At 44.5% G+C, this 26,767-nt stretch overlaps 1 protein-coding gene across 3 annotated transcripts in view; it reads left to right on the top strand.

Moving 5' to 3' along the window:
* Nucleotides 1-26,767, top strand: part of LOC124795232 (alpha-tocopherol transfer protein-like) — a 145,108-nt gene that overhangs the window by 76,491 nt on the left and 41,850 nt on the right. For all 3 annotated transcript variants that reach the window (XM_047259155.1, XM_047259154.1, XM_047259156.1), the window contains 2 exons: nt 159-318; nt 24,172-24,421. In XM_047259155.1, the coding sequence (XP_047115111.1) occupies nt 159-318; nt 24,172-24,421 (410 nt within the window). The remainder of the gene's footprint in view (nt 1-158; nt 319-24,171; nt 24,422-26,767) is intronic.

Raw genomic sequence — 26,767 nt, 5'->3', positions numbered from 1 at the left:
TACCTAAAATCACAATATCCGGACCAGATTTAAGTGAATGTGAAGCAACCTCTCTTGAGTGGACGTGCCACAGTCAATACACTCAGGTCTGAGATTTTGTTTTCTTTGCTGCAAGATGCGATAAGAGTGGCTTCAGCTGATTATAAATTCTGTTACAGATGATCGCGTCCTCGAAGGGATGTACATCGGTTGCAAATGCAGCACGGAGCGCGTGAAAAAGTCGCTTGACGCGTATTTCTCACTGAAACACAAGGTTCCTGAACTGCTAATGAAGAGAGACCCCTTAGGTGCAGACGTACAGCAGAGCAAGGAAATAATGTGAGTATAATACAGCAGAAGGGCAAACTGACATTCAGCCTAATCCTTATTTCTACGCATCTCTGCAGTAGTGTTTCATTACGCGTCACAATGACTAACTTCAAAATACTACACATAGAACTTGGTTATAACTCATGGGGCTACATAAAATAAAGTTCTTGAGATGTACTGTGTAATGATGTGAAAGAGATATTCACGTTAAAGTGACTACCGCCCAAGTCCGACGTCAGCCTTCAATAATCACTCCCAGACGGCACAAGCAGTGGAAGACATGAAAATCGTGTCGCGAGAACGCGGAAAACAATGGCGTCGTTGTCGTGAAGCGGAAACGGAGTGATTTATCTGACGTCCAAAATAACATGATCATTGGCTTTCGGGCCAAGGCCACAAGCATTTCCGAAACGGCTATGTCTGTGAACAGTTCGAGCAACGCTGCGATAGAAGTATACCGTCAACGACAAATTGGCGCTACTCGAAACCGCTGCAGGAGGTCCCGGGTTCGAGTCTCGGTCAGGGCACACATCCTTCAACTGTTGGTTGGTTGGTTGTTTTTGGGAAGGAGACCAGACAGCGTGGTCATCGGTCTCATCGGATTAGGGAAGGATGGGGAAGGAAGTCGGCCGTGCCCTTTCAGAGGAACCATCCCGGCATTTGCCTGGAGTGATTTAGGGAAATCACGGAAAACCTAAATCAGGATGGCCGGACGCGGGATTGAACCGTCGTCCTCCCGATTGCGAGTCCAGTGTCTAACCACTGCGCCACCTCGCTCGGTCCTTCAACTGTTCCCGTTGATATGTATTAATGCCTATAAGCAGCGGAAGGTCTAGATTTCATTATAACTTCATTCTTCGAGAGCTGCAAGATCACCAATGATATCTGTACAGATACCAGCTTCTTGTAGTTGATGGAGTTGTACGACGGCTGCGGAGATGGACCCGGACGTAGACGTGCAACTGTTGAGCAAGTGACCGCCCAGGCATACCGAGGGGGGAGGGGGGGGGGGGTACCGACAGTGTCTCCTCAAGGACCATTCAGCGAAAAAGGAAGCAGCTCTACTAGAATAGCAAAGTAGTTGTAGTGTACACATGAAGGTTTTTTAGGCTAGACGGCAGTTTGAAGTGTTCTAATGAACACTCGCCAGTCGATACGCTGCAAGGGACTTCAGACGTCATCCAGAGTAAAGGCACTTCGACTGTCAAAATTTTATCCGTAAACTGTCGAATATTCCTAATATAATCCCCGAATATAGTGTCCTTCAGGAAAAGTTCTCTCGCTCAAGTTATTCTTGGGACCGAGAGTCGGCTGAAAGCCGAAGTGGAAAAGTCTGAGACATTTAGTGAGTCGTGGAACGTATATCGCAAAGACAGATTGGAAGATATAGGAAGAGGAGTGCTCATTGCAGTTGACAAAAATATTGTCTCCATTGAGATCGAAGTTGAGTGTGACGTGAAGTTATCTCGTCACGTGTAACAGGTGTAGGTGAAACCAAGTTAATTGTTGGAAGTTTTTACCGGCCAGCCGATTCCGCTGTGACAGTTCTGTAGTCATTCAAAGAAAATTCACGGTCAGTAGCGCGTGAATACCCAGATCATGCAATAACAGTTAGAGGAGACTTTAACCTACTGAGTGTAGACTGGGATGTCTATGACATCATTGCGGCGGGTACAGAAAAGACAGTCATGCGAAATACTTTTGAATGCCTTTTCTGAAAACTGTCTCGAGCAGCTAGCTCGGCGGCTCACAGGCAATGGAAATATACTAGACCTTGTAGCTACAAATAGGCCGAAACTTGTCGACTGTTTCAGTGTAGAAACAGGGATTAGCGATAATGATGTCATTGCCGTAAGTGTGGTTCGGACAGTTAATAAATCAGTCAAGAATGCTAGGAGAGTGTTTCCGCTAGAAAGAGCAGATAAGCAATTGTTAGCATCTCAGTTAGACAGTGAACTGGCATAACTTAGTTCCAGTAAGATGGACGTAGAGGAACTGTGGGCAAAGTTTTAGCACATTCTAAATCGTGGTCTGAAGACTTATGTGCCTAGTAAGTGGATAAAGGATGGAAAAGATGCACCATGGTTTAATAACGAAATTTTGAAGATGCTGAGGCAGCAGTGGCTGTTGCACTCTCTGTTCAAAAGAGAACGCTTAAATGACCACAAGCAAAGGTTAGTAGAAATTCGAGCACCTGTGAAAAGATCTATGCGCGAAACATACAACTACCACCTTCATATCCTGGCAATAGATCTGGCAGAGAACCAGAGAAAATTACGGTTCTATGTAAGGTCCCTAAGTTTCCCAACCCCTGGAAACTATTCTCGTCGCGGCTTTTGTATCAAGAACACGTTCGAGTAAATGACTAGGACTGCGAATTGTTATGGCAAAGAGTAAATGACGACGGTAGCCTCACATTAACTGTCGGATGTTTCTACTGGACTCCAGATTCAGGCAATCAATAGCAAAACTGTTCAAACCAGACTAAATTCGTTGGCACAAAAACAGCCCGATCATAGGGTAGTAGAGGATTGCCAGTTTAACTTCCCTGTTATCAACTGGACAAACTATCGATACTCCACGAAGTTCCTGGAGAAAGGAAAGCTTCTCCTTAAGTATCAGAGAAAGTTCAGGAAGAACCATTAGTGTGAATTACTAGTGAGATGCAAATCATTAGCTTTTCAGAACATTCACACAAGGTTGGCGCCGGTGGCGGAACCTACAACGTGCTGACATGAGAAAAGTTTCCAACCGATTTCTTATATACAAAAAGCAGTTGACCGGCGTTGCTTCGTGAAACGTTGTTGTGATGCCTCGTGTATGGAGGAGAAATGCGTACCATCACGTTTCCGACTTTGATAAAGGTCGGATTGTAGCCTATCGCGATTGCGGTTTATCGTATCGCGACGTTGCTGCTCGCGTTGGTAGAGATCCAATGACTGTTAGCAGTATATGGAATCGGTGGGTTCAGAAGGGTAATATGGAACGCCGTGTTGGATGCCAACGGCCTCGTATCACTAGCAGTCGAGATGACAGGCATCTTATCCGCATGGCTGTAACGGATCGTGCAGGGACGTCTCGATCCTGAGTCAACAGATGGGGACGTTTGCAAGACAACAACCATCTGCACGAACAGTTCGACGACGTTTGCAGCAGCATGGACTATCAGCTCTGAGACCATGGCTGCGGTTACTCTTGACGGTGCATCACAGACAGGAGCGACTGCGATGGTGTACACAACGACGAACCTGGGTGCACGAATGGCAAAACGTCATTTTTTTCAGATGAATCCAGGTTCTGTTCACAGCATCACGATGGTCACATCCGTGTTTGGCGACATTGCCGTGAACGCACATTGGAAGCGTGTACTCGTCATCGCCATACTGGCGTATCACCCGGCGTGATGGTTTGGGGTGCCATTGGTTACCCGTCTCGGTCACCTCTTGTTCGCATTGACGCCACTTTGAACAGTGGACGCTACTTTTCAGATGTGTTGCGACCCGTGGCTCTACCTCTCATTCGATCCCTGCGAAACCCTACATTTCAGCAGGACCGCATGTTGCAGGTCCTGGACGGGTCTTTCTGGATATAGAAAATGTTCGACTGCTGCACTGGCCAGCACATTCTCCAGATCTCTCACCAATTGAATACGTCTGGTCAATGGTGGCCGAGCAACTGGCTCGTCACAATACGCCAGTCACTACTCTTGATGAATTGCAGAATCGTGTTGAAGCTGCATGGGCAGCTGTACTTGTACACGCCATCCAAGCTCTGTTTGACTCAATGCCCAGGCGTATCGAGGCCGTTATTACGGCCAGAGGTGGTTGTTCGGGGTACTGTTTTCTCAAGATTTATGCACACAAATTGCGTGAAAACGTAATCACATGTCAGTTCTAGTGTAATATATTTGTCCAATATCATCTGCATTTCTTCTTGGTGTAGCAATTTTAATGGCCAGTAGTATATATTGCAAGTCATAAGAAATACAACCGAATCGGTAGTTTCCACATTATTCAGTATGCGAAAGCTCATCGACTTTATCGACTATAACAAAGAAACAAGTTCCAGAGCATCTGCATACACGTATTTTACGAGGGTGTGCTGATAAATGCAACTGAACATTTTGTGTGAAAACTCTTAAAGCTTTCTAAATAAAACAAACGTTATTAACATTCTACATCTTTATTCTTCATTTCTACATACTTCTCAACATAGTCACATTGGCTACGAAGACATTTCCCCTTACGAGATACCAATTTTTGATACTGCCACTGTAGAATGTTTGACTTTGTTGACGGACCCATAATCTCGCCTTTGCTTGCACCGCTTCATCACTACCAAAATGAAATCATCGAAGGTGTGCTTTCAGTTTTAGAAATGGATTACAATCGGATAGGGCCACGTCCGGACTGAATGGAAGACGATCGATGGCCATCAACACAAGGCATCGGATTGCTGCTGCAGCGCTCGTGTGTGGTCGTGCATTGTCATGCTAAAGGAGAAGTTACACGATGTGTAGATGAACTCTTAGAATTCGAAACCGGATTGATTACAGCTGGCTGTTTCTTACACACCGACATAGTTACGTTACACTCTGCCATGTTACACGCGAACAATTCGGATCCCTGTACCGGCAGAAGTTCTCGGCTGGCGCCAGAGAAGTGGGAAAGTCGACCGGGTAATACGCATGAGATGTCAACGCCTCAACCGATACTGAGAACAGAATAATGAGTTCGGAGGCATTACTTCTCAGCGCACGTTAGTATACAAGAGTTACCTCGATCAACTCCTACAATAGATGGCGAATGTTCAGTAGAAACGACAGTAACATAGCGTGTCTCTGTAGGAGCGCAGCTGGACCGGTAGTGGTCTCAACACACATAAATACACTCATGCTCACAAATTAAGGATAATTGCAGAATGTGGTGCCACACAACGTGGCACTACCCAAAACTAGCGTTAATAGCATAGGCACATAGGGAACACGCACGACACATATCTGTAACTCCACGGTATTGGTGATAAGTTGAGAAAACCGTCCCGAAACACATGTGCTACAAAACGCCACTGTTTCCTGCCCATGTACCCCCACATCAATATGAGATATGATCACCATGCACACATACACAGGCCGCACAACGGGTTGGCATAGTCTGGATCAGGTGGTCGACCAGCTGCTGGGGGATAGCCTCCCATTCTTGCACCAGTACCTATCGGAGCTCCTGCAGTGTCGTAGGGGTTTGAAGTGTAGTTTTACGTCTACCGAGAGCATCCTAGTCGTGCTCGATGGGGTTTAGGTCTGGAGAACAGGCAGGCCACTCCATTCGCCTGATATCTTCTGTTTCAAGGTACTCCTCCACGATGGCAGCTCGGTGGGGCCGTGCGTTCCATCAGGAGGAAGATGGGACCCACTGCATCCCCGAAAAGGCGGACATACTGGTGCGAAATGACGTCCCGATACACCTGACCTGTTACAGTTCCTCTGTCAAAGACATGCAGGGGTGTACGTGCTTCCATCATAATCCCACTCCACACCGTCAAACCACGCCTCCATACAGGTCGCTTTCAAGGACATTAAGGGACTGTTATCTGGTTCCTGGTTCACGCCAGATGAAAACCCGGGTAGAATCACTGTTCAGACTATACCTGGACTCGTCCATGAACATAACCCGGGACCACTGTTCCAATGACCATGTACTGTGTTCTTGACACCAGGCTTTGAGTGCTCTCCTGTGACCAGGGGTCAGTGGAATGCACCTTGCAGGTCTCTGGGCGAATAAACCATCTCTGTTCAGTCGTCTGTAGACCGTGCGTCGGGAGACAACTGTTCCAGTGGCTGTGGTAAGATCCCGAGCAAGGCTACCTGCAGTACTCCGTGGCCGTCTGCGGGCACTGATGGTGAGATATCGGTCTTCTTGTGGTGTTGTACACTGTGGACGCCCCGTACTGTAGCGCCTGGACACGTTTCCTGTCTGGTGGAATCGTTGCCATAATCTTGAGATCACACTTTGTGGCACACGGAGGGCCCATACTAAGACTTGCTGTGTTTGACCAGCCTCCAGTCGCCCTAGTATTCTACCACTCATAACGTCATCAATATGTGTTCCATTTTCAACACACAGTCATAATTATCACGTTCAAATGGTTCAAATGGCTCTGAGCACTATGGGACTCAACTGCAGTGGTCATCAGTCCCCTAGAACTTAGAACTACTTAAACCTAACTAACCTAAGGACATCACACACATCCATGCCCGAGGCAGGATTCGAACCTGCGACCGTAGCGGTCGTGCGGTTTCAGACTGTAGCGCCTTTAACCGCTCGGCCACTCCGGCCGGCAATTATCACGTCTGAAAACGTCTGCACACTTACTCGCTGCACTGTACTCTGACATGCACCAACACACCTCTACGTATGTGGACTGCTGCCAGCGCCACCGTGCGATGACAGCAGGTCAAATGCTCCACATGGTCATACCCCGAGGTGATTTAAACCCGCAAACCGATCACCAGAGCGTTGTTTCACCATGTATCAGCATTATCTTCAATTTATGAGCATGAGTGTAGTTTATCAGACTGCTCAAGAACACTCTTCTACAGTTTAATGGCGATGATGTTGTCTGCAGGAATATAGTGTCCCTGGGGGATTCGTAAGAGCTATAAAAAAATGTACACATTATTTTTGCTTGGTGTACTGGATGACAACTGTCATAAATATTGATAAATACTTGACCGCATCTATTACAAAGAGTGATAACTATATCCGTTTACAACATCAGTGTGTCATACAGACATGTAGGTCTCACACTCCGGACCGATATGAAACGGAAAAAAAACATGTTGAATCAATACTATGGAAAGAGAATGGAAAATGTACGGAGTAAATTCTGAGAGAGTGTAGTGCCCTGTCAAGGAAAGCTGTGCGGAACACTAGCACCATCTGTTCTTCTGGAGCACTGTTCAAGTGTTTGGAACCATAATTATCTAGCCTAATAAGAGAATCGATCGAATTCGGAAACGCATGATGGGGACTACAAACGGTTGGTAAAGCCCTTACGAAAGCATACAAGAGGTGATATGCAAGGCAAAATGGTGTATTTAGAAGATATGCGATATTAGTCTTGCTGCACTTGTGCGAAAATTTAGAGAAACAACATCCGAGAAGGCATGTACGATAGTTCTATTCCCACAGACGTATACCTCGCGCATGAATCATCAGAATAAGCTTAAAAGAGACTAGAGTCGAACTGACAGTCATTGCACTGAAAAGTTGAGTTGCAACTGTATACATAGATGTAGATGTTAGGTTTTACTCGAAAAAATATTTCTTACTAACATGTAGGCCTCAGAACGTCCTGATACAGAGAATAGCTTGTGAGTGTGGACAGTTTTATGTTGGATAGACTATTAAACAGAGATATGTTTCCGACTAGAGCATGCCAGGGAAACTGCATTATACAAGAGATCAGTCCTTAAACGGAGACATAACTTCTGGGTATTATAACACAAGCGGTCAAGACTGCTCCAGCGATTTCACAGGAGAGTGTAGAGCGACCACTTCACAAAGAGACAGGCAAAACACGGGAAGGCAAGGACACGATATTTAGCTCTCTCTGCGGTGCTACATAGTACTTTGTTATTATTCTTATTTCCTCCCTTTTGCCCCATATGGACGCGGAGTGGGCTGTCTGTGGCACAATATCCTGCCTTTCAGCCAAGAGCTTTTCGTATCATACAAGAAAGAGGAGAAAACAAGCATTAGAGCTGTTCGTCTTTTACAAATCAAAAATCAAAGATTAACAGCTAAAAGACGAAAATATATACATATTAAAAGTACATCGCAGGATGGTGAAATTCTTCTAAGAAAAAAAACACTGCAGCACTGCACTTTCAGTTACGATCTGAATTACTGGCAATGGGAGGAGAGAATATATTCCATAGGGTTGAGGGTTGTGAGTACAAAAGATAGGGATCTGTTCGGTAGGAAAACTATGGAAGTGAAGGTAGATGTTGGGATGCATAGTGGGAACACAGGAGTTGGGAAAGACACAGGCTGACTAGAGAAAAGGTAATGATAATAAGAGGAAAGGAGGCTTGATGTGGTGTGGGTAGGTGGGGAACAGTTAAAGTTGGTAGGAGGCGTAAATGTTGGGGCAGATACTATTGTCTGCTAGAGGGAGCTGGCTGGGATAGGATATGGATTGTGTGTAGGCGTGGGGGTGGTGGAACATGTTTGTAAAGGCGCAGCAGCCTATTAAGTTCGTTGATGAGAGGGGAGACATTGGGGTTATTGGCCTCTAGCTGGCAGATAATATAGGTGATGTAGAGGTGTTCAAGGTGGGTGAAGAGGGGTGGGAGTTTGATAACATAGTAGAGGAATATGTCGGGAGAAAGTTAAATGGATGTGGAAAGTGAGGCAAGGTGCATGGCATTCGAGGATTTGGAAAGTGAGATGCAGTGCATGACATTCAAGGATTTGGATGGACGTACAGAAGTTCGGTGGGGCAGAGATCCATACAACATTTGCTTAACTGAGGATGGGTCAAATCAGGGTTTTGTAGGTGTGGAGAATAGTGGAGGGATGTAATCCTCAAGTTCTGCCTGTTAGTAGTTTCAGTCTATTGTGGGCTTTCTGTTGTATGGTTAGTAGGTGAGGTTTCCACATTGGTTGCCAGTTGAAGAGTAGCCGAAGATATTTTAGTGTATTAACTAAATAGATAGGACAGTCATAAATGGTGAGCTAAAAGTCATGGAGCTGTAAGAAGCAGGTCGAATTATTATTACTTGGTTTTTGGATTGGTTGATCCCAAAGTGTTATTGGTTACACCAGGAGGTAAACTGATTGAGGTGCCTTTGGAAGGATCGTTAAGATTTCTGGATGTAGTGTAGCGGGTGAGAAAAGTAGTGTCATTAGCATACTAAATGAGGTAGAATGGTGGAGATGGTTTGGACATATCAGTAGTGTACAGGACACAAAGGAGATAAGGGAAAATGTAACCTTGGATCAAACCCTCAGAGGGACGGAAGGTACAGGAATGGTATCATTAACACTGATAAAGGATTTGTGATTAGATAAGAAGAATGCAATAAAGTGCACATAGTTAATTGGAAGTGTGTATGTCTGGAGTTTAAAAAGGAGACAAAAGTGCTATACTTAACTACAGGCTTTCTGTAGGTTGAGGGAAACAAAAACAGCGGATTTACATGAAATGGGCTTATGGCACAGGATGTAGATGAGGTGCAGGAGCTGTTTATCAGAGGATAAATTTGGATGGAAGCCACACTGGTTAACAAGAACGTGATGGTGTTGGTTCTGATGTTGATGGATTCATTGGGAGAGGATGGATTCGAAAAGCTGCTGAAGAACGAGGTGAGTCAAATGTGGTGATAGGAGGAGGTATCCTTTTTCTTGTAGGCTGAGAAAAAGTGTGGTTTTGGAGTTTTTCCATAGTTGACTATAGTACTGTAACTTGTGGAGAGGATAATGGTGTAAACAGTTGCAAGGGTGACTATGAAGGAGACTACGTATTCTTTGAGGTGTCAGTAGATAATGCAGTTGTTTCTGTTGGGGGTGTTGCAGTTTTTGTCGAGTGCTTGTCTTATGTCATGTGCTTTGATAAGTGTATTTAATTCTGTTTGTGGTATGTTTTATAAGTTCTAGAAGCTGAGAGCCCGGGGGGGGGGGGGGGGGGGGGACACCAGTGCTCGTGCGTTTATGGATGCTGGGAATCGGAGAGTAATCAAAATAGGGTCACTGGGGATGAGAAGAAGTCAGAGGGATAGGATGAAAAGTTGTCAGCTTTGCTCCAGTTGTCAAGTAAGAGATGGTTGTTGTGGAGGAGCAGGCATTGAGGAATAGCGTTATTACCAGTGAATGCTTCCGAATACTTGGAAAGGTTAATGGGGAGTGTAGTGTTGAGTCTGGTGCATGTATGGGGCCATTCTTGACTTTTTTTGCGTTTGATATATTTATGATGTGTCTCCGAATTTGCGGGTGGCAGTGAGAATATCCCAGTCACGGGCCCACAAGAAGGAGCAGTACAAGCAATGAGTCTCTCAGAGCAGGAGAAGGGCTTGTGAAGAGTGGGCGAGGCGATGAGGATATAAGGTCTTGGTAGAAATATGGGCAGATATAGAGTTTGATATCGTCTGCTGCAGGAAGGACATGGTTTGAAGGATATCATCAGGTTCTTGGAATGTTATGGGGTGGCTTTTAATCTGTGTCTCTATGGATTCCCAGCAGGCATTCCAGTAGGGATGTGGGAAGTCTGGGAGAACTCTTGGATGGAGATTGGGATGGGGTACAAGGGGATGAGGTAGTGTGTAGGAGATAACGTGGAGAACGATTAGATGCTCACTTCCAATTGGATTGATGACATCTGCAGTGAGGTATCGAAGCCGATTGGAACATCATCTGGGGAGGTGTTGCTTTCAGGACAAGTATGGTGAGGGTTGCGCACCGTGTCACGTTCCAGGAAATATGTAAACTGCTGCCATCACTGGAGTCCTGTAAGGGATCTACTACAGATGTTGAGGTCAGCAGCAATAATAAGAGGTGGAAAATGTATGGTCAATGTGGGTGAGGAAGGCGTAAGGGATGGGATGATGCAGTCAGATTAAATGGTGATGTAGGTAATGGTTAGAGTTTTGAGGAAAAGGGTAAGGACAAGATGTTCAGTGAGAGTACAGTATAGGGACTGTGGCTGAACAGGAGTGTTCCTGTGCTGGCCAATTGCAACTCTGCCTCTTGCTAGAGAAATGGGATTATCTGTACTGTGGAGGATATATAGGGAGAGGTTCGGGTTGTGTGATAGGGTTGGGTGTTGTGTTGCGACAGCATATGTATTGAAAGACGCTTATGGTGGTTAGGGAGCGGATGTTGAATCACGTGATGTTGTAGTGCTGACAGGATGTTGTAGTGCTGTTGTGCCATTACAGAGACAAGAGTGGTGTATGCTAGTGAGGATCAGAGGGGGTTTAGACTAGGGTGTCGAGGTGGGTGGAGGTGAAATGGACTTGGGAGTAGGTGGCTTGGGTGTTGAGATGGAAGCTGGAGTGGGCAGCAAGCGAGATTTGTCGGTGGATGTGTGGACATTGGAATGGATGAATGTTTTGCAGTTCGATTTTCACGAATTTAGCGATTCTTCAGCAGCGAGGGGTCAGGCAGAGGAAGTTGTTGGGGTGAACAGGTGTATCACTGGGACGAATTGGGACAGTGAATTCAGGTTTGACTGGTTGATGATTGGCTTTGGCATTTGCAGAATAGGTGGGGTGGGAGTAATTGCAGGTGTTGCAGGTAGCAGGGAAATCAAGATTGGGGCACTGTTTAAGAAAATGGGAGTCTTTGCAGAGAGGACAAATGGGTGGGTTTTTACAATCTGTGGTTTGCTGATCATTGCAGCGAAGACACTTTCGACAGTGGTAGGACTGAGGATGGGATTTAGAAGGTTCGACCTTGCGAAAGTAGTATATCAGGGCTCTCTCTTGCAACATAGCAAGTATAATATGCAGTGGTGTGTAAATGTATCCTCCATAATTTTTCTTTTTACTTGCACTTGTTAATAATAGTAAGAACACAAAGGGTTCACCGAAATTTAAAGAGAGGAATTTCATGTCACCCATAAGGCGACGTGAATAAATTGCTCACTTTGTACTCCAGTTAACAAAAGAGGGAACACAAGAAACGACACGAGGCGGGCGAGCGTTTAGACGTTAGGTATAGAAAGCGGTGAGTTGCCTAGAGCGAGAAGGTGCGAGAATAACGCAGCCGGAAGTTATGAGGGTGCGGGGTTTGAGCGGGAAAGCGAAGAACATCTCGATGTTTCTAGAAACATCTTCGAATGGGTAGACCTTCCCGTCAGCTTAAGGGCGCGCGAAATGGCTACGTTAAAAAAGGGAATCCCTTACTGGTCTGCGGTGCAGTAGATCGAGATATCGCAAGAGACACGAGATATCGTGAGAGACATAAAATAACTAAGGAATTTTTAACTTTTCACGTTAAGAAGTATGTGTTTTAATAGTAATCTAAAGAAGGTAACAGAGGACAATAGCTAATGAGTCAGATTCCTCTATCACAGTTAATAGACTTTCATTCATTTTCAAAAGCGAGTACATTTAATGCGACTCACGAGCTTGGAGCCATATATTCAGTGGAGAGGTATGTTAACTAAGGTGTTGACAAGCCTGAAGCGATAGGTAGCTTTTTTATTTATTCGTATGTCCCACAAGCTGTGGAAAAAGGTAAATAACATTAACACGTGTACAGAACAAGAGTACAGAAAGAAAAAGCTACATGTAAAACTAACTAAATGTCAATATCTAAGTTCCTAATCCATATAAGAGCTATATCGTCAGCTTTCACGAGGTCGCTCCAAATGTCCTGATAGGAACACAAAGGGCATTCGTACGTGATGTGCTTGACTGTCGGGTTCGGAGCCCCCGAGTCACAAACCGGAGACTCTTTAGCACCCCATTTGTAACTGAGTCTGCGCATCGACCATGCCCAGTGCGAATTCTGTTCAGTTTGACTCATAGCTTTCTGTCGATTTCTCTGCCAGCAGTACCACAGTTATATTTTCGGAACAACTCACGACCTTCAGGATTTTCAATAAGTTGACACTTACGACATTTAACTGTTCCCCTTGCCGTAACGGCGGGTTTCTTGAACGGAGTGTATTTCATAGTAGATTTGGTATGTCTTTTCGAATGGATAATTCCAAGCTCTCCTGTAGCTTGCGGTGTTTCCTAAGCAACTCCTCGCATCTATGGATGCGGGAGGATAGATGTTGCTCAACAAGGAAGCCAATAAATGGGTGTTGGTCAGATTGCCCCAGTTACTAACCGCATAGTGTGGTTGAACTGGACGTCGGTAAAGTTGTTGTGGCAGCTATTTAGCCACAACGGGGTACAATACTCGACTGCTGAGAATACCAGCGTAGTAACAGGTCGCTAGTGAGCTGTCGTAGAGGCAACGCAAGTAAATGAACGCACCGCAAAAATGTTCGTTTCCGAAGTATTGTAGTACGTTTGGAGTACTATCGCTCTTCGAACACTGCTCTGAGTGTCCGAAAAAGCACCTGAGTAGTGAGAGGTTACTCCGCAACTATTACGGTACACGCCGTTTTATGTACGAGCAGGAAGTGACTTTGAACGTGTGAGCAAGTACCATTTCCAACTGTGACTATTATTGGAACGACAGTAGGACAGCGTTCTCGAGTCATCAAGCTGGCTCAACATGGTGGGTGAGTGATTTCAGCGCACGGCTTTGGTTTACGAGATTTCTGATGATGTATCTTCAAAGTTTAACCAGGAGATGTTCGACTGGTTGTGTGGTGGATCGGTTCCAAACACTCGAACAGTACTCAAGTGGAGGTTGCGCTAGGGTTCTATATGTGGTCTCCTTTACAGATAAATCACACATTCCCAAACTTCTTCCAATAAACCGAAGCCGAGCGTTCGCTTTCCCCACTGAAATCCTCAAAAGCTCGTTCCATTTAATGTCACTTTGCAACTTTACTCCCACATATCGAAACGACGCGACTGTCAGGCAGGGCACTACTAATGCTGCAATCGAACGTTACAAGTTTGTTTTTCCTATTCATCTGCATTAACTTACATTTTTCTATGTTTTTGATTGGCCGTGATTCATCACAAGATATCTTGTATCCTCCTGCAGTCACTCAAAGACGACTCCTCACCATACACTACAGCATCATCAGTAAGCAATCGCAGATCGCTACCCACTTGTCCACATGATGCTTTATGTATACAGGCTGGTCCATTGATCGTGACCGGGCCAAATATCTCACGAAGTAAGCGTCAAACGAAAAAACTAGAAAGAACGAAACTCGTCTAGCTTCAAGGGGGAAACCAGATGGCGCTATGGCTGGCCCGCTAGATGGCGCTGCCATAGGTCAAACGGATATCAACTGCGTTTTTTTAAAAATAGGAACTCCCATTTCTTATTACATATTCGTGTAGTACGTAAAGAAATATGAATGTTTTAGTTGGACCACTTTTTTTGCTTTGTGATAGATGGTGCTGTAATAGTCACAAACATATGGCTCACAATTTTAGAAGAACAGTTTGTAAGAAGTAGGTTTTTTAAATTAAAATACAGAATGCAGGTTCGTTTGAACATTTTATTTCGGTTATTCCAATGTGATACATGTACCGTTGTCTACTTACCATTTCTGAGAACGCATGCTGTTACAGCGTGATTACCTGTAAATACCACATTAATGCAATAAATGCTCAAAATGATGTCCGTCAACCTCAATGCATTTGGCAGTACGTGTAACGACATTCCTCTCAACAGCGAGTAGTTCGCCTTCCGTTATGTTCGCACATGCATTGACAATGCGCTGACGTATGTTGTCAGGCGTTGTCGGTGGATCACGATAGCAAATATCCTTCAAGTTTCCCCACGGAAAGAAATCCGGGGACGTCAGATCCGGAGAACGTGCGGGCCATGTTATGATGCTTCGACGACCAATCCACCTGTCATGAAATACACTATTCAATACCGCTTCAACCGCACGCGAGCTATGTGCCGGACATCCATCATGTTGGAAGTACATCGCCATTCTGTCATGCAGTGAAACATCTTGTAGTAAAATCGGTAGAACATTACGTATGAAATCAGCATAAATTGCACCATTTAGATTGCCATCGATAAAATGGGGGCAAATTATCCTCCCTCCCATAATGCCGTACCACACATTAACCCGCCAAGGTCGCTGATGATCCACTTGCCGCAGCCATCGTGGATATTCCGTTGTCCAATAGTGCATATTTTGCCGGTTTACGTTACCGCTGTTGGTGAATGACGCTTCGTCGCTAAATAGAACGCGTGCAAAAAATCTGTCATCGTCCCGTGATTTCTCTTGTGCCCAGTGGCAGAACAGTACACGACGTTCAAAGTCGTCGCCATGTAATTCCTGGTGCATATAAATATGGTATGGGTGCAATCGATGTTGTAGCATTTCAACACCCACGTTCTTGACATTCCCGATTTTCGCGCAATTTGTCCGCTACTGATGTGCGGATTAGCCGCGACAGCAGCTAAAACACCTACTTGAGCATCATCATTTGTTGTAGGTCGTGGTGAACGTTTCACATGTGGCTGAACACTTCCTTTTTCCTTAAATAACGTAACTATCCGGCGAACGGTCCGGACACTTGGATGATGTCGTCCAGGATACCGAGCAGCATACATAGCACACGCCCGTTGGGCATTTTGATCACAATAGCCAAACATCAACACGATATCGACCTTTTCCACAATTGGTAAACGGTCAATTTTAACACGGGTAATGTATCACGAAGCAAATACCGTCCGCACTAGCGGAATGTTACGTGATACCACGTACTTATACGTTTGTGACTGTTACAGCGGCATCTATCACAAAGCGAGAAAAGTTGTCCTAAAACATTCATATTTCTTAACGTAATACACGAATATGTAATAAAAACTGGGGCTTCCTATTTTAAAAAACGCAGTTGATAGCCGTTTGACCTATGACAGCGCCATCTAGCGGGCCAGCCATAGTGCCATCTGGTTTCCCCCTTCAAGCTGGACGAGTTTCGTGCTTTGCAGTTTTTTCGTTTGATATTTCGCCCCGTCACGATCAATGGACCACCCTGTATAGAAAATAGTAGCGGTCATGTCTCACGCTGCTGACGATACCCTTGCCTCCAATGAACCCTCGCTCTCTCGTATTGACGAAGTCTCGGAACCTTTTCCATATGGTCATACCTCCGTCCATACAGGAGTTAGCGCGATGGTCAAACGACGGTATACTTACACAGTTCTCCTGTGTGAACAATTTCTTATACGTGAAATTTAAAACTTCGGTTTCCTTTTTCTATCTCTACTGCTACACCAGACTGTTCAACGAGTGGCGATGGAAGCCTTAGACCTGCTCAGTGATTTTACATAGACGACGGTAACGAGCTGTGGTGAGGTTGCGGACGATGAGAATGTCTTCGATGTGGCAGGGACGGCAGCAGCGATATCCGGGACGATGCATTGGCGACGACATGTAGATGGAGGCGGTGGAGACGACAAACAGATGGAAGTGGCGGCAGCGATGGCGGCGAAGATGGAGGCGGTAACAGCAGCGGCGGCGATGAGAGGACGGTTGATGGTTGACATCGTCCACAGCGGCGGTGACGGGGCAGCGGTGAGATGGAGATGGTGGCAGTGACGATGATCCTCAAAACACGCCGACGACGAACACACACACACACGCACACACACACACACACACACAGCAGAAGTACCGATGTGGGAAGTAAGATACACAGAAGAAAGTCTCGACTATACAATCAAATTACGCAGAAGGGTACAATCCAAAGCATAGTGGAGTACCCCCACCAGTCTATGTCACAAGAAGATGGGCAAGAAGCGAACTAGTGCTAGGGAGTACCCTAGCTGATCTAAATGACTGGTGCTGGAAAAGGTCACATGTTACACTACGCGGCATGTTCAGAATGTAAGTGTACTAAATTATCACTTTTTTTTTTTTTTTTTTTTTTTTTTAGAAAGAAGTGTAGTTGAAAAGAAATTACTGGGTACTATTGATAAACATGTTGACTGTGGCGTCACCGCCAGACACCACACTTGCTAGGTGGTAGCCTTTAAATCGGCCGTTGCAGACAGAGCGCCGCCACACGGCAGGTCTAGAGAGACTTCCTAGCACTCGCCTCAGTTGTACAACCGACTTTGCTAGCGATGGTTCGCTGACAAAATACGCTCTCATTTGCCGAGACGGTAGTTTAGCATAGCCTTCAGCTACGTCTTTTGCTGCGACCTAGCAAGGCGCCATATTCAGTTAATATTGATATTGTGAATCATGTACCGTCAAGAGCGACGTTCATCATTAATGGATTAAAGTTAAGTATTCCACCAGCTACGTCCGTTTTTCTAAATTCTAATTTCCTTGTCCTGTTCCAGACCTCACGCCAGCCTGCGTGAGCTAAAACGCGTGCCTTTCGGCCTCCTCTACTAACACGGTGTTGGCTCTCCTGCCAACCACAACATTGACTATTTTTCAACATAATTGCTCGGCCTCACCGGCCACACGCCTTCAAGGAGAAGAGAAGATGATAATCTGAAGGTGCGCAGTCAGAAGAATATGGGGGGGGGGGGGGGGGGGAGGGGGGAGGGTTATCAAAAACATCCCAACTAAATGAGTCCAAGAGCGCCTTGGTAGCTAAGGCTGTGTGAGGACTGGAATTGTCGTGCAACAATCACGTCCTGTCGTCAACATTCCCCTTCCTTTCTTTTGACGGGCCCTTTTCAGTTTTGTTAGAGTTCAAATGGCTTCTGAAGTCATCAGTCCCCTAGAACTTAGAACTACTTAAACCTAACTAACCTAAGGACAACGCACACATCCATGCCCGAGGCAGGATTCGAACCTGCGACAGTAGCCGTCTCGCGGTTCCAGACTGTAGCGCCTAGAACCGCTTGGCCACCTCGGCCGGCTTTGTTAGGGTCTTACAATATCGTTGTGCATTGATTTCTCCTCCTGAGGCAAAAATGGTGCCTTTTTGGTCCCAAAACAATGAAGATATGGTTATTTGCCCGAAATTGTGGTCTTGAATTCCTTGGAAGTGGAGCACACTTCTCTCATCAGCATTTCCCTCATTTTGTTTTGAATGCTCCATTTAAGTTTCCTTAGGGTCGCACAAATCGTTGTGCATTGATAGTCTTCCCAAACTCGACCAAAATAATGCCTTTGTGGTCCCAAAACATTAAGCCCAGGATCTTTTTGCCTTAAATGGTGGTTTTGAACTTTTTGGCACGGAAACTGGTGTGACGCCACTGTGATCACTGTCTTTTTGTCGCAGGCGTGTAATGAGCCACCCACGTTTCATCCTCAGTGAGACTAGAGCCCAGAAAGCCCTCACCTTGTACTTCAAGTCGCTCAAGAAATATGCGGGCAGTAATGTCCTGAATTTTCTTGTGCTGCTCTGTCAGCTGTTTTGGGACCCATCTTCCGATATCCCAACGTTTGTGCGAGCGTCTTGTACAAGAGAGTTTTGAAGAGTCGTGGAAACATTGCAGAAATTTCATCCACTGTCCATCGGCGGTGTTCATGAACAGCTTCCTCGATTTTTTGCATCAAATCTTCAGCTAAAACGGAAGGTCCTCCACTCCACTGTATGTCTCGGACATATGTTCTGCCTCCAATAAACTCCCTACTCCATTTGAACCCGCTGGATCTGTTCATAACACCTTAGGCGTAAACCATTTCGATTCACGAAAAAATTTCGGTAGGTGCTATTCCTTCTGCAAGTAGGAAGCAGCTCATAGTGAGTGGGTCGCACTTGGCGGGATTTTTGACCGGCGTCTTTCACGCAACTGGACACTACAACGTGAGTTTACATACTGCCATTCTCCTGGGGTCAGGGATTCCCGCTCCCCCCTCCCCTTTACCATTCAGTGTTGCCAACCCTCAAAAAACAAAAAACAAGAAAACGACAGCCCATTATCGTCACAGTACACTTACTTTCTGAAAATGTCTGGCTGGTATTAACTGTCCTATTTTATCTGGTCACTGTGTGCATATTCTGAAAACTAGAGAGTTTCATTTTGTAAAGTATGTAACAATATACGTATTACAAACGGTATGATTTGTCAGAACCCATTTTCGTTTTATCCATTGGCAACATGTTTCAGCAGCACGGCCATTCTGACGTAAGGGAGACGCCAGTACGGCTACTCGTTGTGTGCAAGCCTACTACATCTAGCGGCAGTAGTGCGAGTTAACGAAGTAAAAAATCACACACACGAATGTGTTACTGGAAGGTGCAACAATTTAGCTCCAAAGATTTGAATGAATCAGCCGTGTTCTGAATTCTGGTTTATATGACAGTTATTAACGATTAAGATGCTTAGCACCTAAATTATGTTGTATATAAAACAGATCATTAAAGGTTGTTGTCAAAATATGTATGTAATAAAAGAGAGAGTAATGGCTATAAAGAAATATCACATCACTTACGGGTTTTAGCGCTGGACAAAAGACGCGATACAATCCCGCATTTTCATTAGTCTTTTTTTTTGTGAATCTTGGCGGAAAGTTGCTGTGTGAACGTTCTGTGGGCAGGCGGAGTAAGCCTTAGAAAACTGTGTAAACTCCTACTTTTGGTATCGGTGTTTATATAGTAGCTGTGCATCATCGTGATGGAATATTTTGGCTCAACTTCTGCAAGTAATTAAAAAGGCTAGTGCTGCAACGGTGAAATAGACAAGTAAGGCATCTTGTGGATGGCGGTTGGCTGTTGGTACAAAGAATTCAGCAGCTTATATGTGTTGCAAGCTGTTACATGGAAACAAGTATTTAATGGATACAGCTGTGTGTTACGTATCATTTCTAAGAGAGGCAAATTAACTGCTACTGAAGCAACTACACATTGAAGTTTTTGTTAGTGTACCTGTTGTGCAATCAATAGACACGTTGTCAGGAAGTTATTACCAAAGTTGAGTTTTCTTTTTGTGAAGCCAACCTCTTTGAAGTGTGGTACGGTATTTCGAATAATTACTGGTACTGTTTTGTTCACTGAAAATGGTGTTACGTGTTTCATTACGTAAGTAGCGAGTGCAATCCAAATTATATATTCCCTGTGCCTGTAATACGTTTCCATATTCAACAATTCCAATAGAAGGCTGATATTATTTACAATGAATTTATTCCAAAAGCAACTAATGCAACGTATCCTCTAAACAGAAACTCAGCTTCCTGTAGAAAACGTACCAATCTATATAAAAACAAATTCTCTCTCGGACGTTTGTCTCTGAACTCTCCGTTCTCCCAAACGTGTAGATTACATGTATCTCCTAATTATTTTGGCTGTATCTGATACGTTTCTGTGTAGCTAAGGGTGTATTAAACCACACGAAAACTAATCGTAACTGATTCTTCCAGACCACTTATTTTCATTCTGAATGTCACGCAATAAGCCGTCATGGGCTGGATCATCTGTATGTGAGTGTTACAGTCGCTGCTAAAAGACGGTGCGCATCAAGTGCTGGTCAGCTGAAGTAAGTGGCTATATCGTTCTTCACTATAACTGTTAAACATTAACAGTTGTTGATTGGCGACTCCATGGAGTCCTGTGTGCACAACGACCATGTATGTTAAATTAAAAGGAAGGTGAGCGTTGACTGTAATATTGATGTTTTATTGATACCAGAATCGATTTTCGATCACATAGTTATCATCTTCAGTGCTGTGGTGTACAAATTAAACTCAAACACTGGTATCAAGTTATCAATGACCAAAACTGAGAAGCGATCACAGTAACTGGAGCTGCTTCAGTTATTGTGATCGCTTCTCAGTTTTGGTTATTGATAACTTGATACCAGTGTCTGAGTTTAATTTGTACACCTCAGCACTGAAGATGACCACTATGTGATCGAAAATCGATTCTGCTATCAATAAAACACCAATATTACGGCCAACGCTCACCTTCCTTTTAATTTAAATTAACGGTTGTGTGTTATTTCGTAGTTATTTTGACACTTCATCTGCAACTACCTTACACCACGCCCATTTGTTTTGACAACAGAAAACATGGCTGAAAGTCATTCAGTCTGCTTCACTGCCTGGCGTTGTTGCTTCCCTATGGTATTCTGTTTGTTTACTGTATAAAGATGGCAGCAGCAACTATCCGACACACTCGACACTTGTCAAGTATTGAGGCGCGTTTTTCCGAAAACTTGCAAATCTAAATCGCTCGACCCGGCTGTAATACGGTCGAGATAATTTTTCTAACATGTATCACTGCAAGACCATTCCATCGTCGTATTTAACAACTTATATATGAATAGCTATTAATTACTGAACTGCCATTTTGATTATATCAGTTACTTAAAGTAAGTTAACTTTTGCGCTTTTGGTCATCGTTTCTTGTGGTAATGGAAGTATTATGCTTCATTCGGAATAACGTAAACGCCCAAACCGTTCATTGGGGCAATATTCCTAGCTCACTCTCTTTCCAGAAAGAATCGGATTATGAAATAAATTACTTTAAAATAATTTCCATGTCACTTGTATTCTCCATACTTATATTGTAGATGATGTTGCCATTTAATAGTTGATTAAAGCAAATCCGTACATGTTATAAAAATGTGTGCGTGTTTTCAACATCTCCTCCTAAACCACTGCACTGATTTCAACCAAATTTGGTGCACATATCCCTTACTGTCTTGTAACAATCGCTGCGGGGATGAGAATCACCTACCTATCATATAATTTGGAAGATATGACGTCATAAAGAATGAGATAAGTGAAAAATTGTCGCATTACCCATGATGTTTAAATTTATTACTTCTGTGCTACAAAATCTACACTACTGGCCATTAAAATTGCTACACCACGAAGATGACGTGCTACAGGCGCGAAATTTAACCGACAGGAAGAAGATGCTGTGATATGCGAATGATTAGCTTTTCAGGGCATTCACACAACGTTGGCGCCGGTGGTGACACCTACAACGTGCTGACATCAGGAAAGTTTCCAACCGATTTCTCAAACAGCAGTTGACCGGCGATGCCTGGTGAAACGTTGTTGTGATGCCTCGTGTGAGGAAGAGAAACGTGTACCATCACGTTTCCGACTTTGATAAAGGTCGGATTGTAGCCTGTTGCGGTTTATCGCATCGCGACATTGCTGCTCGTGTTGGTCGAGATCCAATGAGTGTTAGCAGATTATGGAATCGGTGGGTTCAGGAGGGTAATACGGAACGCCGTGCTGGATCCCAACGGCCTCGTATCACTAGCAGTTGAGATGACAGGCATCTTATCCGCATAGCTGTAACGGATAACGGATCGTGCAGCTACGTCTCGATCCCTGAGTCAACAGATGGGGACGTCTGCAAGACAACAACCATCTGCACGAACAGTTTGACGACGTTTGCAGCAGCATGGACTATCAGCTCGGAGACCGTGGCTGCGGTTACCTTTGACGCTGCGTCACAGACAGGAGCGCCTGCGATGGTGTACTCATGGACGAACCTGGGTGCACGAATGGCAAAACGTCATTTTTTCGGATGAATCCAGGTTCTGGTTACAGCTTCATGATGGTCGCATCCGTGTTTGGCGACATCGCGGTGAACGCACATTGGAAGCGCGTGTTTGTCATCGTCATAATGGCGTATCACCCGGCGTGATGGTATGGGGTGCCACTGGTTACACGTATCGGTCACCTCTTGTTCGCATTGACAGCACTTTTAACAGTGGACGTTACATTTCATGTGTGTTACGACCCGCGGCTCTATCCTTCATTCGATCCCTACATTTCAGCAGGATAATGCACGACCGCATGTTGCAGGTCCTGTACGGGCCTTTCTGGATACAGAAAATGTTCGACTGCTGCCCTGGCCAGCACATTCTCCAGTTCTCTTACCTATTAAAAACGTCTGGTCAACGGTGGCCGAGCAACTGGCTCATGACAATACGGCAGTCACTACTCTTGATGAACTGTGGTATCGTGTTGAAGCTGCATGGGCAGCTGTACCTGTACATGCCATGCAAGCTCTGTTTGACTCAATGCCCAGGCGTATGAAGGCCGTTATTACGGCCAGAGGTGGTTGTTATGGGTACTGATTTCTCAGGATCTATGCATTCAAATTGCGCGAAAATGTAATCACATGTCAGTTCTAATATAATATATTTGTCCAATGAAGACACGTTTATCATCTGTATTTCTTCTTGGTGTAGCAATTTTAATGGCCAGTAGTGTATTCGCAATAAGTTTAGCGGACAATATCCTTATATGTCACCGAATGTACTTACAAAATTATAACATTGTATGACATACAGATCAGGAGATATGACGTCATAAACACTGAGATGCCTTAAAAAGGGCCTCATCATGCATCATTTTTAAATTTATTACTTCTTTGTTACTAACTCTATTCGCAACATATTTCGCAGACAGTATCCACACACGCTGGTGAATGTACTTATACATATTTTATCATTCTACGACATATAGTTCAAGAGGCATGACGTCCTCAACACTGAGAGGCGTGAAAAAATGTCGCAAGATGCATGAAGTTTTCATACATTTATTGTTTACTGCTAAGATACTCCTACAGTCAAGTCAGCTAACGGAAATCCCTGACACCAGGCAGCGCTTTCGACAGCTTTCAGCTGCGAAACGCAGACAGCTGCAAGCGAGAACAGTCGAAGTCTATAGAGGTATGGTGAGGCGTTGCCATAGAGGCGTTTACAAAATCGTGTTGTTGACACGGGAAGGAGCTGCTCCCAGAGTACACAAACAGTCTGGGATATTGCACCACATACACAGTTCATTTCTGTTTTCGTTTCTAATAGAAAACTACCTAAATGAAGATCCGGGAAATGCCAGTTTGTCAGCTAGTACGCCTATAAATTTTTATTCTGATTGGTAAATATTGCAACTTTCGTCGCAAATTGTTATTGTACATAACCTCTTGCAGGCATGTGTCACTGTAACAAAAGCAGTATTTGTCCAGCAATCTCGTCTATTATATTTTTCCAGTTTGTAACGTGATACGTTATCTCTGTCCTTCATAAAATGGAGCTTGAGAATAATTTACATTTGGAAATATTTAATTCGAGATTTTACTGTGGCATACATCAAGAGTAGGCCTATTCTTCCAGTGCCTGTTTGTTTGTGTGCTTGCCTGCTTTGCGTGGTGTTTTAGCTGAAACGTATTTTCTGCATTTAGAAACCTGAACAGGTTAATTTCATGATGTCGATGCCTCAGACCTAGCTTCTAATGCCTGCTATTAGTCCATCTCATTATTCGCGTCTATTTAGGCACAGAAACATCACTGGAGGACTTACCTGATAACCGTTTGCATGCAGGAAAATAATGGGGATGCCACGGCTCACAACGGACGGGTACCGGGTCGCCGTTCTGGTGGACCTGAATCCAGACCCGGAGAAGCTGGACGTGCCCAAACTGATGAGGGCGGGCCTCATGTGGATGGAGATCGCTCGCCTGCTGGACTACTTTGTCGGAGCCATCCTCGTCCTCGACTTCAAGAATGTCACGGCGGCGCACCTCCCCAAGATAGGTCTCAACAACCTGCGCATTGCTGAGACTCTGTACAGGGTAAGCGCCGTATCTTGGTCGCAATGTCGTTAGAGCTATCTGTAGCTTCCTCCATTCACATTGCACTAACCATCACGCAGACGCAAACATGATCATTACTATGTGAAATGTGTGTTCTTATAGGACAACTATCCAAGGATTTCCACCCAATAATTTCCAAACAGCAGATTATGTACACAATTTATTAAATTGCCAATACTAAACTCTTTTAAATAACAACAAATTCATATAACTTGCAGAGCTTAACAAATGGTTAAAAGAATGAGCTTCAAAAACAATGACGGCGGCTTGCCACCATAAAATCAAAGAACCTTTTACGAAATCCTATAATAAGTCGGCAATACAACTTAAGATCATTTACAAAAAACTTTTAAGAATGATAATGACACTTGGTGCCATAAAGTCGGAAAACATTAAGAGCAGTAATAAACTAAAAAAAATAATGGCAACTTGGCACTATAAAGTAAGAGAAATTTCTTCTGCAAGAACAAATTACAATGGTACTTTTAAAGATTTAAAATCATTTATATAAATAAAACTTTAAAATCAAAGAAGCGCAACACACAACCAATAAATATAATAAATTAATAATTTGATACAACCACAGGGCAAGGGCAACTCCCAACGCAATCACAGACGAGTGAGCTCTCAACACTTCGGTGCCTTCCCACTAGAAACGGTCCCCAAAATAAACCACTGAGAGCTCCACGACAGGCCTCCCACAACTGCCCATTACTTACGCACCTTGGTTATGTTCTGTAACACACGACAGCTAATATGAACGAACACAAGATACAACTCAAAAATCAGATGACAATATAACGTCCCGACAGCACATGATAACCGCGGCGCCGATAACTCGGGCGCTCTTAACAAGTGCTGGGAGCCAACACACACAAATCTTAATAAACAATTCTCGCTTCTTAAAACGAAACAACAAAAGCCAAGCGCACATGAACAGTAAAACCACAGTCTGAACGACACCAAACGCGACTATTTCACCAACTTAATAATAACACAGTGAGATAAAAATACAGAACATACCACTAAATGCTGTTACACAAACCATATTGACGAGATCGTGTTGTTCAGGTCCCAGAAGAACACATTTACCAAGCAGAAGTAATTCAATATGCATATACTGTCCAAAGCCGCCTTTCTTAGGCAGACTTTACTTAACACGTCAAATACCAAATATATCATACATGAACGCAACTCCGGGCAGGTAACAGGAACCACCTACGTGAATTCCTTCAAAAAGGAACAAACAGGCACCACCAAAGGTAACGCTGAGCAGACCGGGTGGGGAACGACCCACTCAGCGGGATAGCCAAAAGATACTCCAGTTGAGCAAATAAATTAGTGCCAATAAATATCGTAACGTGCCACACACACACACAGCAAAAACTTCCAACAACGCCGTCCCACATCAGAATGAAGTTCAGAAACCGCTGCTGGAGCTTCCAGCGGAATATCTGAAGAGCCAACCGAGCCCACACCTGGCAGACGACTCCAAAATTCAGCAACTAGTTGTCTCCGGGCCAGAGTACACAGGACCCCACCGGACCTCCACATCAGACAGGCAGGCAGAACTGGTACGCCGACTCCAATTAATCACCACCGCATGGCCAACACAGCGGCGAGTCGCCTCCGCCCCAGACCACTCTGCTCATATTGCGAGGTACAACAACCTTAGCGCTAGTCACTAGCCGGTCAGGCAGAGCGAACTTCACGTTCCGTGCAGTACCCGGAAAACCAACTACCCTCTCGCTTTCCGCCGGCCACCGCAAACACACGCCAGCGACGTAATATCAAATCACCACCGGAGCGCCACCTGCACCAGAACAGCGAACTATAATCCACTATGGCTCGCGCTCTAAACAAGATCACAGGATAGCAGCGCACTCCATATCAACGAACTATAATCGATTACAGTGCGCGCTCTAAACAAGATCACAGGATAGCGAAGCGCGTCATATCGCTATGCAGATTTTCGAAATATGCTATTTGTTTGCTTAAAATGTTCAAATGTTCAAATGGCTCTGAGCACTATAGGACTTAATATCAGTGGTCATCAGTCCCCTAGAACTTAGAACTACTTAAACCTAACTAAACTAAGGACATCACACACATCCATGCCCGAGGCAGGATTCGAACCTGCGACCGTAACGGTCACGCGGTTCCAGACTGAAGCGCCTAGAACCTGACGGCCACATTACTTAAAATGTAATTTTACCTCTACAGAATTTACCTGTACTCTAAATCGCAAGTTTTCCAAGTCACTCCAGCTAAAGCTGCTCAGTATGTACTTCTGTAAACCTTGACGGCTGCATTTCTTTCTGAGAC

Source organism: Schistocerca piceifrons, chromosome 4 (genome assembly GCF_021461385.2).
Source record: "Schistocerca piceifrons isolate TAMUIC-IGC-003096 chromosome 4, iqSchPice1.1, whole genome shotgun sequence".
NCBI lineage: Eukaryota > Metazoa > Arthropoda > Insecta > Orthoptera > Acrididae > Schistocerca > Schistocerca piceifrons.
The sequence above is the reverse complement of the archived record's forward strand: the minus strand, read 5'-3'. Positions and strand labels throughout refer to the sequence as shown.